General features: G+C 35.0%; 1 protein-coding gene across 1 annotated transcript in view; it reads left to right on the top strand.

Annotated features, from left to right (window-relative positions):
- LOC129216597 (acetoacetyl-CoA synthetase-like) overlaps positions 1 to 14,757 on the top strand; it is a 53,755-nt gene that overhangs the window by 5,557 nt on the left and 33,441 nt on the right. Inside the window, exons 3-8 of the mRNA XM_054850813.1 lie at positions 6,920 to 7,023; positions 9,343 to 9,457; positions 11,847 to 11,957; positions 12,056 to 12,153; positions 12,975 to 13,089; positions 13,528 to 13,603. Coding sequence (XP_054706788.1) covers positions 6,920 to 7,023; positions 9,343 to 9,457; positions 11,847 to 11,957; positions 12,056 to 12,153; positions 12,975 to 13,089; positions 13,528 to 13,603 — 619 coding nt within the window. The remainder of the gene's footprint in view (positions 1 to 6,919; positions 7,024 to 9,342; positions 9,458 to 11,846; positions 11,958 to 12,055; positions 12,154 to 12,974; positions 13,090 to 13,527; positions 13,604 to 14,757) is intronic.

Here is a 14,757-nt window from a genome sequence, read left to right as displayed (position 1 = left end):
GCTGAAGAATTTTCTTGTAACTATGCTGTAAGTGCGGAGTAAAATGCATACATTAAAAAATAATAGAATAGTCTATTTTTCAATAAACGCATTTACTCTAATTTTTACACAAAAGGTAATTTTTAACGAAACAAATATTTTTAAGCTCATTTACCACAAAGGAAATTTTCTACACAAATTTCATAAATTCCTTTTTTACATATAGCGCAAGCTAAGTTGCATGGTTAAATTCCGTTTTTTTTTATTTTAATTTTTTTTTATTGCTTAAACCTGACACTGCTACACCCACGAAATTATTCAAAAGTAATTAATTTTTCATACTTCCTGTGGTATTTTTGGGTTTCTAGCCATTTTTTTCTCTTTTTCGACAGTAAAGCTCGATGTAAATTGTAGTCTATGCAGTGTGAAAATTATAGCAACAAACAACAGCTGAATCTTACTTCTACGCATTTTGGACTCAACACAAGGGAAGAGCGATAGCTCTTCTCTTGTGAGGAAATAGTGAAGGAACTAAACATTAAAATATTTGATACGTTCGCATATGATTCATGTAATGCTTTCAACAAGTTTCATGCTAAGAGCATAGAATGTGCGAGAGACAAATGAACAAAAAAGGAGCAAAATTTGCCTGAAACCACTTGAACATAAAACTTTATCAGAAACAGGGATGTTAAAACTCCGCCATTACAATTTTTTTTCGCGAACCCCTTGAAACCAACGATTGGGACCGCTGTGAGGGTACAAGAGTTGATTCTATTTTGGCAACGATTGCTCAAAAGAGGATGGTGCAGTCCAACATTATTTCTTGTTTAATGCGATTGCTATATCTTATGAATTGCTACGTTTTGGATGAAATTTGGAATGAATGTGAACTACTACATGAAAAATCTCAATGATTTAAATTTTTATTTGTTGCTATCTTCTGTTTGTTAACAAATGAAAAGTTTATGACTAATTTATGCAAAACTTTGAAAATTATTTTCAATTTTCGCTCTTTGCTTTCGTTAGGTTGTTTCAATAATTCGGAAATTAGGACGACGGTCAAGTTTTTCATGGCGTAATTCTTTATTTTGGTGCCCTATTGTTAGGAATATTGCTTCCTTGCTTAAACGGGCATGGGATGCCATCTCCTTTACCTGATTCTCGTATTTTCTAGAGGTTACATGGTTTATATATTCATTATTAGCATTGAAATACTATTTACACGGAAATTTAGCGATTACTCGTCAAATTTGACGCCGAAGACTAGCCGCCAAAAAGGAGGCCAACTTAGCGATAGAACTTTAACTTCTATCGCTAACTTTAACTTCTAGCTAATCCCATGTGCATAATGTAAAATGGTGCATAGCATTGTGAAGAGGTAAAATGGAGGGAGTGAAGACTTTCATTCTTGAAACCAGTATCCCAAGTCACGTGATATATTTAAAAGCAAAGCATTGGAAGAAATCAGGTTTCTTCCGCTTGTTTCACGCAAAACGTGCCAACCATTCGTCGCTTTTGAGTCACGTGACTTGGGGTCTTTGGGTCAGCTTTTGCTAAGCCAATGATTGGACTTGCTCCCTCCATTTTAATTCCTGTTCTAAGGTGCATAGCAGGCAAAGTCAATATACAGGTAAAGTTATAAGAACTACGTTAGTTTTAAGCGAAAAAAATTAATAAAAGCCAAATTTAGCCGGATTACACCAAATTAAGCATGTATAAACATAAAAATAATTACCATTTGAAAAATTTGTAACAGTACGTTAGATGCAAGAATAGATATGGTGTAGAAGTTTCGTGATGATCACTACGTACAAGTTCATGGGAGAAATCGGAATACTTTTGGTTTCCACGTACGCCCATGAAGTCTGGCAGCAAAGTCTCGTTTAATACTTCACTTGTTAGAGGACTCTGAACACCGCACACTATTTTATAACCGCTCAGTATAAATTGAGGTTTTCAGGAAAGGTCATTCAACATGTATGCATTTGAAGCTTTTTCGCAACAACAAACCTGAAGGCAAGGACGGATACAGGATTTCATTTTTTTTTGGGGGGGGGGGGGTCATGCTCAAGGGGGGAATGTTCGTACGATAATTTTCTAGAACTTATATTTTTTCTTTAGGTGTCAACAAAAAGCACTAAATGAGCCATTAGCTGGATGACAACTTAATTAATTTCGTAGGAAAATAGTTAAGAAGTGTTATTTCAAATTGCTAGTTAAATTGAATTACAATAGAATCTGAGAAATTGCAGAAACCATATCCTTTTTTTAAAATTAAATATGTAAACATGTTATATTAGCAATCTTAACAGAGAGATATATTTAAAAAAAATCAAGCACTGTTTTGAACTCTATAGATTTTTTTTTTCACAAAAAAAAAAATCATAATGATTTAGCGAAAATATTACAGTTTACAATACTAATTATTGATATCTTTTGCTCTAAGTGAATTTAACAATACTCTTCGTACAAAAAAAAATATAGGTACAAAAGTAAACAAAAGTATTGTACAGTTTATAATACAAATTCTTGTCGTCTTTTGGTCTTGGCGAATCTTAGAATGATGCTTTCAGGGTCCAGCAGAACATCTCGATGGACAGACATAAGGGCAAGCCCAGTGAGTCTTTCTTCTCCCATATTCGCTCGAAGCCAAGTCTTCAGCCGACGGAGGGTGGAAAAACTACGCTCCACGGTAGCTGCACTAACTGGAAGAGTAACCAGAATCCTTAGAACTTTGTGGATGGTGGGGTACATTACGCTGTCACAATTTTCCAGCACTTCCGAAACGGAATCTGGAATTTTTTCTTTCTTAAGAATGGCTCGCTTCCATTTCTGAAACCACAACGTTAGCTCTTGCGTTGCGGATGCTGCAGAATATCCAAGGAGGTCTTGGTACATATTGATGATTTCCTTTACAGTAGCTTCATCCTCTGATGTTACTTCTGGTTTGGGCAACACAACTCGAAGCTTAAATAGATTCTTAACATCAGAAGAAAGTCTCTCTTTCAGATCTTGAATCACATTATCTAGAAGAGGTATGTATACAGATCTCCTAAAATGTTCTTCACAAGACACAAGAGGATTGTTTTCACGACTCGTTTGTGAGGCCACAAGCCGTGGTATCTTCATTTCAACATCTAACTTTTCGGCTACTTAAAAAACTTCATAATAAAGCCCACCGAAGACGGAATCAGCTTTATGGCACTTTTCTTCAAGTACACTTATGGTGTCGTGCATTGCATCTGTAGCCCTTTTCAAATCAAGAGAAGATGTTTGAAGGAGACGGCTAAGGGACACAGTAACCCCTAAAATGTCACTAAGACACACAACTGAGATCAGAAATTCTACGCTTTGGATAGCTTATTGCATAAGAGAAAATGCATCAGACGACATTTTTCGGTCCTGCCATGTAGAAATTTCCGCTAGAGCGTCGTGGATCTTGGTGATAGATTCTCCTTGGAACTGAAGATAACCCTCATGGCACTCGATCTACCAGGTATCGCAAATGGTTTGCTCAGAGGAACCCATTTTCCTCTTAAAAACCTCATGCCGTTTCGGAGAGGCGTTGGCAAAAACTAATTTTTTTAATAGTCCCAGTTGCATTTCTGCATGAAACTACTTTCGCAGAGCGGGCCAATGCATTATTTAAAATGTGGTTGCTACACGGACAGCGATGGACGTGTTTTGCAACTTTCTTTAGTTCTTGAACAGCACCTTTTGTTTCTGAAGCCATAACCGAACAACTGTCGACTCCGAAACCAACGCAAAAGTTCAAGTCCAAATCAAAGTTTTTCGTCGTGTCTTCTACAATATGACCTAACGCAACACCCGTTAAACGTCGTTCTCCTCCCCATAACTCAATATCTTCTTCTCGAATCATATCGTAGGCACTGACAAAAGTAATAAAATCTTCCCTCAGGCTATCTTTATAGATGTACCTCAAAGATAGACTTAACTGGCATGTACTAGATATATCTGTAGTCTCATCAAATATTATTGAAAAATACTGTGCTACTTTAACTCGTGAGAATATAACAGTTTGAATTTCTTCTTTGGAACAATTAATCAGCTCATTTTGAGTATGCTTGCTAATATATGTGGCATTGGACGGAGCACTTTCTAAGTATTTACGTAAACTACTATCCTCAGCATCAATCCTAAAACGAAGTAACTCTCAGAAATTCCCTTCATTATTTACTAAACTGTGTTTACCTTCATTTGCAAGAAGACCGTCAACATTTTTATCATCCCCGTGACCTCTCAACGGAATACTTTGGCTGCCACATAATATGATTGTTTTTACAATCGGTATCAAACGCTGCTTATTTTTCTCTATTTGCACAATTCGCTGTAAATTCATTTGATTTGCTACCTCTAAGCTAGGGTTGTGATACGTAGCAAGAAAGTTCCTTCCAGAATCAATAGCATGAACATGATATTGGTTTTTCTCATGCAAAATCAAGTCTCCTTTTTCCCCTAACAGATTGTCAAATTTTTTCAACGGTTCTTTAACAAGTCTCTTCAAAGGGGCGTTTTTTTGAAAACCGCATCCCGATCCAGAAGTGAAAAGAACACAGTATTTACAATAAAGGCCCTTTTCTTTGTCCGAAAGTACAAGCCAGTGAAACTTTTCTAAATGACTTCTCTGGGCATATTTTTTCGTTGGCTTTCCCTTTTTCATTACCTCATTGCAAGGAAATTGGTAATTTGAAGGAGGATACCACGGCTTTTCAAGTAACATTGCTTTGGTGTGATCACTAATATTTGCCAGCCCAATATAATTTCCTATATCATTTGACAAACTAATTTGGGTTACGGAGTGCTGCAAAGATTCACTTGAAGAGGTTATGGGCCCCGGAACTGAATCTGCCTGCAAAAGAGCACACAAGATTGTCAAAGATTTGATAAATGTTAATTTTTCCAGTAAGGCAAAGGAGACGGTTATCAAATCAATCGCTTATTGCTTTCTGTAGATTAGCAGATTACCTATCCTCCCCCCTCCGCATCTTTTAAAATACTTTCAATTTCGCGGTATTCGTCGATCATCTGCAAGAAATAGACAAATAGATTTAATATCTCCAAAAATATAAATAATAACAAGAAAAATAGTCGAAATAAATCACTTGGTTTGACCTCTGGGATTAATCTTTGAAAAGCAGCGAAGGAAAAGTAATTGAAATTTCCTGATCTGACGGAGAACTTAAAACTTTTACTGAAACAAAGTTTTAGTCATGTTTAAATTTACACAGCGACTTTGAATATGATAGGCATCTCGGATACGAGTTGATAAACACTAATCAAAAACGGTTAGTTTTTTGACTTTCTGGTAAGCATATTAGTTATAATAAATAAAACCAAGATAATATCTTCTTACGTCGGTCTGGTCACAGCTCTTTTTAATATTTTATGTACTGATACCTCCGTAAAAAAGGTTCATTTCATTCATATATCTGATTATAACAATTAACTTGTATTTTACTACAGTAAAAAAGTTCAAGGTTTCAAAACACCCAGGGAAGACACATTTCATTAAAACGCAGGTCAAGAAGGTTAATATTAAACATACGTTCTATTTACTTAAATATCATATTGCAACAGTATTCGCACCATCAACCAACACAATAAATAAACACAGCGAAAATCTAATAAAAGTTAAATGTTTCATGAACATGATAAATAGATTCAATATTTGCGTAATACTCGACACACATCCATATTAGATTTTAAATTTGCAGATAATCGACACATCCATTTTGTATGCAGAAAAATACAAATTAATAACACAAAATGCGGTGAAAATCAAACTAAAAATTAAATATCTTATGAATATAATTCGAACATTGACAAATACTCACCGACCGATTCTTTTCAATAGCAGAAAAATCGGAGGTGGACGAAGACGTCGCAGCACCCCGATCCATCGGTTTCGTGTTTATCTGTTTTTTGTAAATTTTCAAAAAAAGACAGCAAAGTTTTATCACCCGAACGCTTCATTGCTTTTTGGGTGGTCCTTTCTTGACAAACGCAGCTTTCTTCAGCACAGTTTCCGTCTGAATTTACGAGAACTCTCGTATAACGAGGTTTCGCGACACGAAACTAAAATTTTACATTACTTGCACGACACTGATTCCAAAACACGGATTAAAACTAAATAACTATTTACAAGACATTAAAAAAATAAAATCAGCACGAACAAAAACGATACACCTAAAAATCACAATCACAAAAGAAGGGAGTAGTTATCTACATAGACATTACATAAAATATTTATACGTTCAAATATTTATCAATTGAATCGATGCCTACAGCACAGGAAATAGTTTTACAAACAGCGGTCGTCGGTTAAATTTGTTGTATAAAAAGCAATCGGCGGACGCCAGACACTTCTTTGTTACTTTTTTTCATTTGACTGGCGCCTGAGGACGGCTCAAAGCAAAGAATGACTCAAGCAAATATACTATTTTACTGTCGACACCTTTTATACTTATGTATATGTAAATAGAAAAGTGACATGTAAACCCCCCCCCCAAAAAAAAAATTCAAAATTTATTTACTCGGTATTTATCTCGGTCAGGTTTTCTTTCCTTTTTTTTTCAAGCGGTCATTTTACCTACTCAAATTCAATAAACCTTATATTGCAAAGCAATGTCGCAGATTGGGAGGAGACGTCACAACCCCATGAAGGGGGGGGGGCCCTTCCCCTTTCTTGAATCCACCCATTCGTACAATGCCCCTAAAGTTTAATTCAACATTTTTTTTCAATCAAGCATTCATATATTGTAGCGAGGTTTTTTTTTTTGGGGGGGGGGGGGTCATAACCCCCATGATCCCCCTTGTATCCGCCACTGCCTGAAGGTCATTCGAGCAATTAGATAAAAGAGCTGATGTAGAACATATTTAAACTGGTTTAAGTTCATATACTATAATTTTCTTTTAGATGATTACTGGGAACTTCATGAATGGTCTCGTCAAAACTATCGAGAGTTCTGGGAATGCTTGTGGATCTTCTTCGACATCAAAAGCTCTCAGCCGTATACTGAAGTAATGAAAAGGTTTATTTCTTATCTTTAATATGAAAGCCAAGCAATATCAAGTGGAAATAAGGGGCGGGGGGTGTCAAATAATGCAGAGCAATCTGTAAAACTTTGTGTGTTTCTACTTTTTGTCGAAACACATGTTGTATAACTCTATTTCCACGCAAAAGTATACCATAGACAATTTTTTGAGAAACTAGAAGAAACCCTTCAAATATCTTTTCATCCATAAGCTCACTTCTTTTTTCATTGATAAAAAAGTTCTTGTTATCTTCGAAGCACTATATGAATCTTTTTAAAGCTTTCGCACTTTGAACCTTTTTTTGCTTTTCCTTACTGCGTTGTTGTGGATTAGGAACGGAGAAAAATTTCTTTGAATAATGCACGTACACACGAGCACGAATACACAATATATGAAATACGAACTTCCCCTCCTCCTTACACCGTATAAAATTACGTTTTAGCAACAATTTTAACAAATTTTCGGAGGCAGTTTCAAATCCCATCTCATTCCGTAAAATCATCAAAGATGGCTGATAACAACCTTTTCCGAACTTCGATTTCAAAAACTTTCGAGGGGAGTCCCGTAACTTTTTCTCCCTAACATTATTGAAGATCAGTTAAAATTGCGTTCTCCGAATTTCAGTTTCTAAAACCTACCATAGAAAATTCCAAAAACCCCAATCTTTCTCTAAACGCTACGAAGGATGGTTTACAGCAGTCACATATTTAAGACTTCAATTTTCAAAAAAATCCACTGGAAGGCACTTGGAACTCTCTCCTTCATTATGTCAAAAAAGATCGTCCACAATTGCGTTTTTGGAGTTTCACTTTCCAAAAATTTCTGGTGGAGAAGCTCTTCTCCTAGCATCATCGAAGATCGTCTAAAGTCGCAATTTTGAAAATTCAGTATCGAATAGCCATCTTGGCTCAAAGTATGAATAATTTTGAGGTTGTAGTGGGAGTCACTTTAATAATTGTTCCCCGGTTTATTAAAAAATTACTCAGAATTATTTGTTTCGTTTTATCCAAAATTCGATGAGTCTCGAACCGTAACCATGTTAAAAAATTGCTTAAGCATTAACTAAAAGAAAAAATTCACAAATCTGAATATAGTATAAAATTAAGTTTTGTTTTCAAAGTAGTGTGAGTCACATTTGTGACTAAATTCATGAAATGATATAAATAATGTTGTTTATACATCGTATAAACTAGTTAGTTCAACCACTAAAATGCAATACAAAAGCGATTAATTACGGGTTCAAAACAGCTATCTTGCTTGAGATCTATTTTAAAATTCCTTATTATTTTCACTTGTAGCGTGAGTCACTCACGAAACTAGCCATATATTTATGGTGATAGCAATCAAAATTCAGCAAATACAGTAAAACCCCTTCTAACGGACACCCCTCAACTGCAGGCACCCCTCTTATGCGGACAATTTTTAATTCCTCAATTCCAAGGCAAATAACGTTATTAAACCCCTGTCCTGCGGACACCCCTCTATTGAGGACAAAAAAAATTTGTCCCGTTAGTGTCCGCATAAGAGGAGTTATTCTTCCTCTCGCTATTTTTCACAAACAGCACTTTCATCACTTCTACTTATAACTGAAGTAGTTTGGTTAAATGCACAATCTGCACAGTATGCGTCGTTCATCCTTAGAGAGAAAGAGCATATTTTTAACAAAACATATTACCATTTAAAACACCAGAGAAGAACGCTAAAGCAATTTGCTTTCAAAAATTCATAACGTCTTTATACGTAACACCATTTGGTGTATGACATTAAAAACTTTTTTTATGTTGTTTATAATTTAAAAAAAAAATCATTGGAAGATTTTTGTACGATTCTGCATTTGCTTCAGGTTCTTTGAAGGTTTAAATGAAAAACGGTGCAGCAATTCAATAACTTGAGCACGTCTTACCTGTGGATGAACGCAAAATTTTCCAGTCTAGAATTTTTAGTTTTGTTTCAAGAATTTTGGGGCTTTAAATGAAGAATGGTGCAGCAACTAATTAAATTTAACCAGTCAAACCGGTGTAAGAAGATACAATTTTCTAGACACATAATTTTTAGTTCTGCTTCAGGTTTTTCGATAGGCAACTCAGTAAGTAAACACGTCTAACCAGTAGAAGAACGCAAAATTTCTAGACGTTTCCTCGGTAGCATTTCATAGAAGAAACTTACTGCTGCCAATGAAGTAGGAAAACTACTTTTTAAATATTATTTTTACAAATATTATACGAAGTGTACTGATAGGATTACCTTATATATTTTGTATAGAAATACCAAAATCTCCCAAATATTAAATCAGTTTCATTGCAGGTTTTTGATAAAAATGGAAGTTTAGCAGACACAGACTGGTTCAAAGGAGCGAAGCTTAACTATGCAGAAAATGTTTTACGAGTTAGAAGTTCTAAAACTGCCATAATAGTAGCAGGTAAGAATTTTCTTAACTCTTAATGAAGCAACAGCATTTGGAGAAAAAGTTGGAAATTTGAATTGACAGGGGAAGGAAAAGATGAATTTGAACTGTTCATAAACAGTTGCAAAATTTTCATACAGAATATTATCATTAAAACACACCAAGTCATTTTCAATATTCAGTTCTGTTTCCCTTTCTAATGAGGTTGCGTTATAGGCACAACTTTTTTCAGACCTAGTGAGATCCCCGAAATAGCAACAATTCCTTCATGTAACACCAATACCGGCGGATGCCATTACCATGAGACCAGTTTTCCCACAAGAAGACACCTGAGCTCTCTTCAATGCCAGATTGAAATGAATTTTGAAAAGACCCCTTGCAATCAAACAAGTACTCAAGGGATATTTTGCATGCCACGTGATGAAACGACATGGGAACTGTCGATTTTCTGCTTCTTGAAAGTACGCAGACTGGAGACAGGTTCGAACCTGCACCTTTGGGCGTCAGAGACCAACGTCCAATCACAACTCCACTCAGTCGGCACAATCAATATTCAGTTATCTACGGGCAAATTGCATTAATTTGCGGATTAATTTGAAGTAAATTGTTTAACTACTCAGTGATGTGAATAAAATCCATTGACATGGAATCAAAATAGACTCCTTTTAACTAGTTCTAAAGTCTTGCTAGAGAAATCTTAACCAAATCGAATTACGTACCATTGCTCGTAAATTAATTTCCACGGGCTTCGTAGCTGCAAGCACCACACCAACTCTTCAATGCAAGAAAGAGAGAGAGAGAGAGAGAGAGTAAAAAACAATACTTTCTACTATACAATATTCGATATAGAAGAAAGTAAAAAAGACACCCCCTCTCCCCCCCAGATGCGAGAAAACATATTTGTCTCACCATTAGAGCTCCATGGCACTTTCAGACATTTCCAATGAGTTTCACTCAAATATTTTACTAACAAATTTGCCCTATCAGTGTGTTACGTATAGTGCGACTTTGTTTAATCAAGTCAAGCTATTAGTCAAGTATAACCTTGATGACGTTCACCTCTTTTTAGGGGGTATAGGAAAGGGTAATTCGTGCTGCGTTGGAGTCGGGATTATTTCTTAGTAGTTTTGCTAAAGTATTTTAACTTAAATCCGCCCCAATACCACCCTCGTTTTTTACTAAACTTTCCAAAAAGATGGTGAACATTGTCTAGGCCATAGCTCAACTTACGAGAGCCCCACTACACACACAGTTGCCCCTCTATGAAATAAATCTTAATTCTCTGATTTTGCGCTATAGTGGAGTTTGAGGCTCCCTTATGGACAAAAAAAGGACAATTTTCCGATAAAAAGCAGAGTTTATGCACGCAGTGCCATTTCCTGGTGCAGTTAGAGACTGAGAGATAACTTTCATATTACTTAACATGTATTGATTCTTACACCCAAGAATAAACGTAAAACAAAAGTATTTACACAACATGTTAAACTGACATTGTCAACAATTCGATCTGCCACACACATGCACACAGTCAATTGCTTAAATACCCTTTCTAAGCTACGGGAAGTTGCATGCGGTTAAACAATTCAAACAGTTAATTCATTACGACAGAGCGATCTGAAGAAAATTTATTTAAATTTTCTTTGAGAAATTCCCAATAAAGATAGACGAACTAGCGATTTCAATAATTAGCGTAACTTCGAATCCTGAAATGATTGCCTAATCCTAAATTGCCCCGCATCCTTCAGGAGATTGGATTTTTGTCTTTAATTTAGTATTCGTCCTTTTGTCCATGTTTTCGTCTTGTCTTTGTGTTGTTATAAATGTTTTCATTTTACTCAAAATTATTTTTCTGTCTACTCCTTTGGCTTGTTACTAAAACGGTAAAACTTCGTTTTTGTGCTTTTTTCGGCAAGGGTTTTGAAAATTCTGAAGGTTTTATGTCTTCCTCTTTGAACAATTTCTCTTCTTTGGTACCTTTTTCGAATTAAAACAATCGTTTGGCGCAGTATACCCTACTGAGGCTCTAGCGGCAAAAAACCCAATCTAACCAACAACCTGAAATTATTTTGAATGTTCCTTTAAAAACACAAAGAGCAAAAAAGATGGGAGGGGGGAACTGCAGAAATATAAATACATGGTTATTAATTTTTCTATTTTTTGAAGGAGTAAAAGGCGTTAAAACTATTTCACACGCACAATATTTTTCTGAACATTAAGTGCAACAAAAATTACTCGTTTTTAAAACAAACCGATAGTTTATTGATTTTGTACTTGTAAAGTTTGAAAGCATGAGGTTTTTTTTATTGGTTTTCTAGAGAAGTTATTAAGTTAGGCTCATTATGAATGTGTATGTACGCCCACCTTTTTATTGATAGAATTTAATAAACTTGTTTCATTGATGCAGATGAACACGACAATATAGAGCACATATCTTACGAGCAGATGTATACTGAAGTCGCTGTATACGCAGAAGCACTCAAAGACTTGGGAGTGAAGAAAGGCGATGTCGTTACATGTAGGTAATCAAGTGAATGCGCTGAAACAATCTTAAGTTGAAAGCCCATGGTATCAACAAACTTTTGCTTCATTTTTTTTTATTTGTTATTTTTTTAGGTTACATGTCAAACAAAGTTGAAGCTATTTATGCATATTTTGCAACTGCAAGCATAGGTGCAATATGGTGTGGCGCTCTTCCTCTTCTAGGAGTTAAGGTATTCTATTTTTTAAGTGCTTGGTGTACGCAGCAAACGATTTAACTATAGGGGAATGCGGGGCAAAATGAAATAGTTAAAATAACTTACCTTTTTCAAAATTAACAAGAGAGAAATTTGTTCTCAAATTTCGGTACATAAAAAAGAGCAATATATGTTATAAAAAAACATGCATTGAAGCATTATTGTAATATTTATTTATTTTTTGGCAGGAAATTTGTACCACCAAAAATGTAAGCAATTTTATACTTTTTTTTATATAGGGAAAGGTGAAGAATAAAGTAGTTTTCTAATGAGATATTTTCTATTCGATTATTAAAGATATATTTGATCAAAAGAGTGAGTAAATAAAAGAATGAATGAATTATTGAAAAGAAACTGAACCAATGTCAACTGCAACAAATTCTCAATCTCATCATGTTAACGTAAAATAATTGATTAATGGAATCCTTAAGAGACGAAAATGAAATTTTCCCAGCAAATGTTCTGGCATAATATGCAGCTATCGGATGAGTCATAGTGTGGCTCTTATAAGTTGAGCCATGACCTTGACAATGTGTGCTCCCTAAAAAGGGTAATAGGGGAAAGTCATTTTGACAGAGTTAAGTTATTTTCGTACCAGTTTTGCGGAAGTATTCCAACTGAAATCCAAGCCAAAAAACCCATTCCTTTTTCGTCGAACTCCCCAAAAAGAAATAAACATTGTCCAGGTCATGACCAAACTTATCAGATCCATACCATAAAAAGTTAAGGGAAAAAAAAGCACAATCTATTCATTTCTTTTCTTATGGTTTATGTAACCATCTGGAATGTGTTCGCAGGCTGTGGTTTCCAGGTTCGAGCAAACGAATCCCAAGATCCTCTTCGCAGCAGGAAATTTTCATTTTGACGGAAAGGAGATAGACATGGTTCAGAAACTCCCGAATATCATAAAAAGTGAGTTATGATTCTACAGTTAGCAATGTTTAAAAAATCTGAAAAAAGATAAATTAAAATCAATTTAAAAAATACATACAGTTTGAAGACCGATAATATGGAAAGCGAATAATCGGGTTGCAGGCGGAAACGGAAGCCTCTATTAGTTTGAAATATACTACTTATAGTACTTTCGTTATATGACTTTTAAATGTTTCTGGAGGGAAAGCTAAATTCTCTGATTTAAGTAACTTCAAAGCCTCCTGATTAGACGAAAATAAAAATATCCGTACATCTTAAGTTAGTACAAAATGTGCATGAACTAGGTTGAAAAATGCTTTAAGATATTTTATTAGATTCCCCAATGTTTTCATCAAAATCAGTATCTTGATGTGTCTCAATTTTTGTGAGTATGTGCACGCGTATATTTTGTTGCTGATAAGAAATTTATTCGCTTAGGTCTACCATCTCTGAAAAAAGTGGTATTTGTTCCATCAAAACAAGAAGTGAATGAAATAAAAAATCTTCCAGGATGGTAAGGAGTTAAGTCCAGTTCTTTATTATTCGTAACTAATAGTCAGTTTTGCTATCTAAATGATAACTTTTTATAATGCAGGATCTAAAGTTCTCAGAAGTACAAAATCTATGCCACTCTTTGCTCGCTCTCCTATTAATTTCATCTTAAGAACAAGTCCGCAGAGAGCCAAGGTGGGCCCCTTGTCATTAATGTCCGCTAGGTCTCTTCCACCCCCCCCCCCCCAAAAAAAAAGAAAAGAAAAGAGGGAAAATAAAAAAAGGGGGGGGGAGTAAAAAAAAGGAGGAAAAAACAAACAAAACTACTTACTAGAAAACATTTAACTCTATTTTAAGTTGGCCACAGCAGTAAATACTAAAATCTTTACGTTTTCTCTTATTTGGAGTCCTCCTTTTTTTTTCTTAAATCCTTTTTCTTTCTTATTTCTTTCCTTCTCTTCTTTCTTTCTTTTTTTGCGTCAACGTCGCTTAATAATTTAGGATTGTTCGGTTTGCTTAAGGTAACCCTTGGATTCCGTTTTTTTCCCTTAAATAATTCCTACTACTCTCCTAATGTTCGTAGAAACTTCAAAAAAACTTCATCTTTTGCAGAAAAAATTTAAACTTTGCGAATGACCAAAAATATGAAAATGTCCATGAAATATTTCTTTTCTTATTATCACATTTATGTGAAAGTGAGATTAAACTTGGAATAGAAAAAGATCAAAATCGAGTTTTTGAAAAAACGTTTCGAGGAGCACACAACCCTGCTTCAAGCTAATTTTGTGCTAAATTTCATAAAAATCGACCTAAGTCTTGGCCCTACCCACGTCAGACAAACAGACAAACTTTCAGTTTTATTATTCTTAGAGATACGCATTTTTCCGTTGTTTCTCAGGTGAACTTTATTGCTGCAAAAAACCACGGATTTTCGTTTTAACAATAGTTCGAAAAAAAAAACTTGATCTATTTTTTTTTTCTAGTTTTTTCTATCGAAACAAATAGCATGTTTTGTATACTTTATTGAAATTCGCAATTCCAATAAACTATAGGGGGGCTGCAGCCCTTGTTTAATGGCAGATGAAAAAGGTAAAACAAACAAATGCCGTAACTTATAACTTGCTTTGATACTTTGTGAATGACAATAATTTTTCATCGTGTTTGTGGAAAGCTTTC

This window comes from Uloborus diversus, chromosome 2 (assembly GCF_026930045.1).
Source record: "Uloborus diversus isolate 005 chromosome 2, Udiv.v.3.1, whole genome shotgun sequence".
Taxonomy (NCBI): Eukaryota; Metazoa; Arthropoda; class Arachnida; order Araneae; family Uloboridae; genus Uloborus; species Uloborus diversus.
This window is presented reverse-complemented; position numbering and strand designations above follow the sequence as displayed.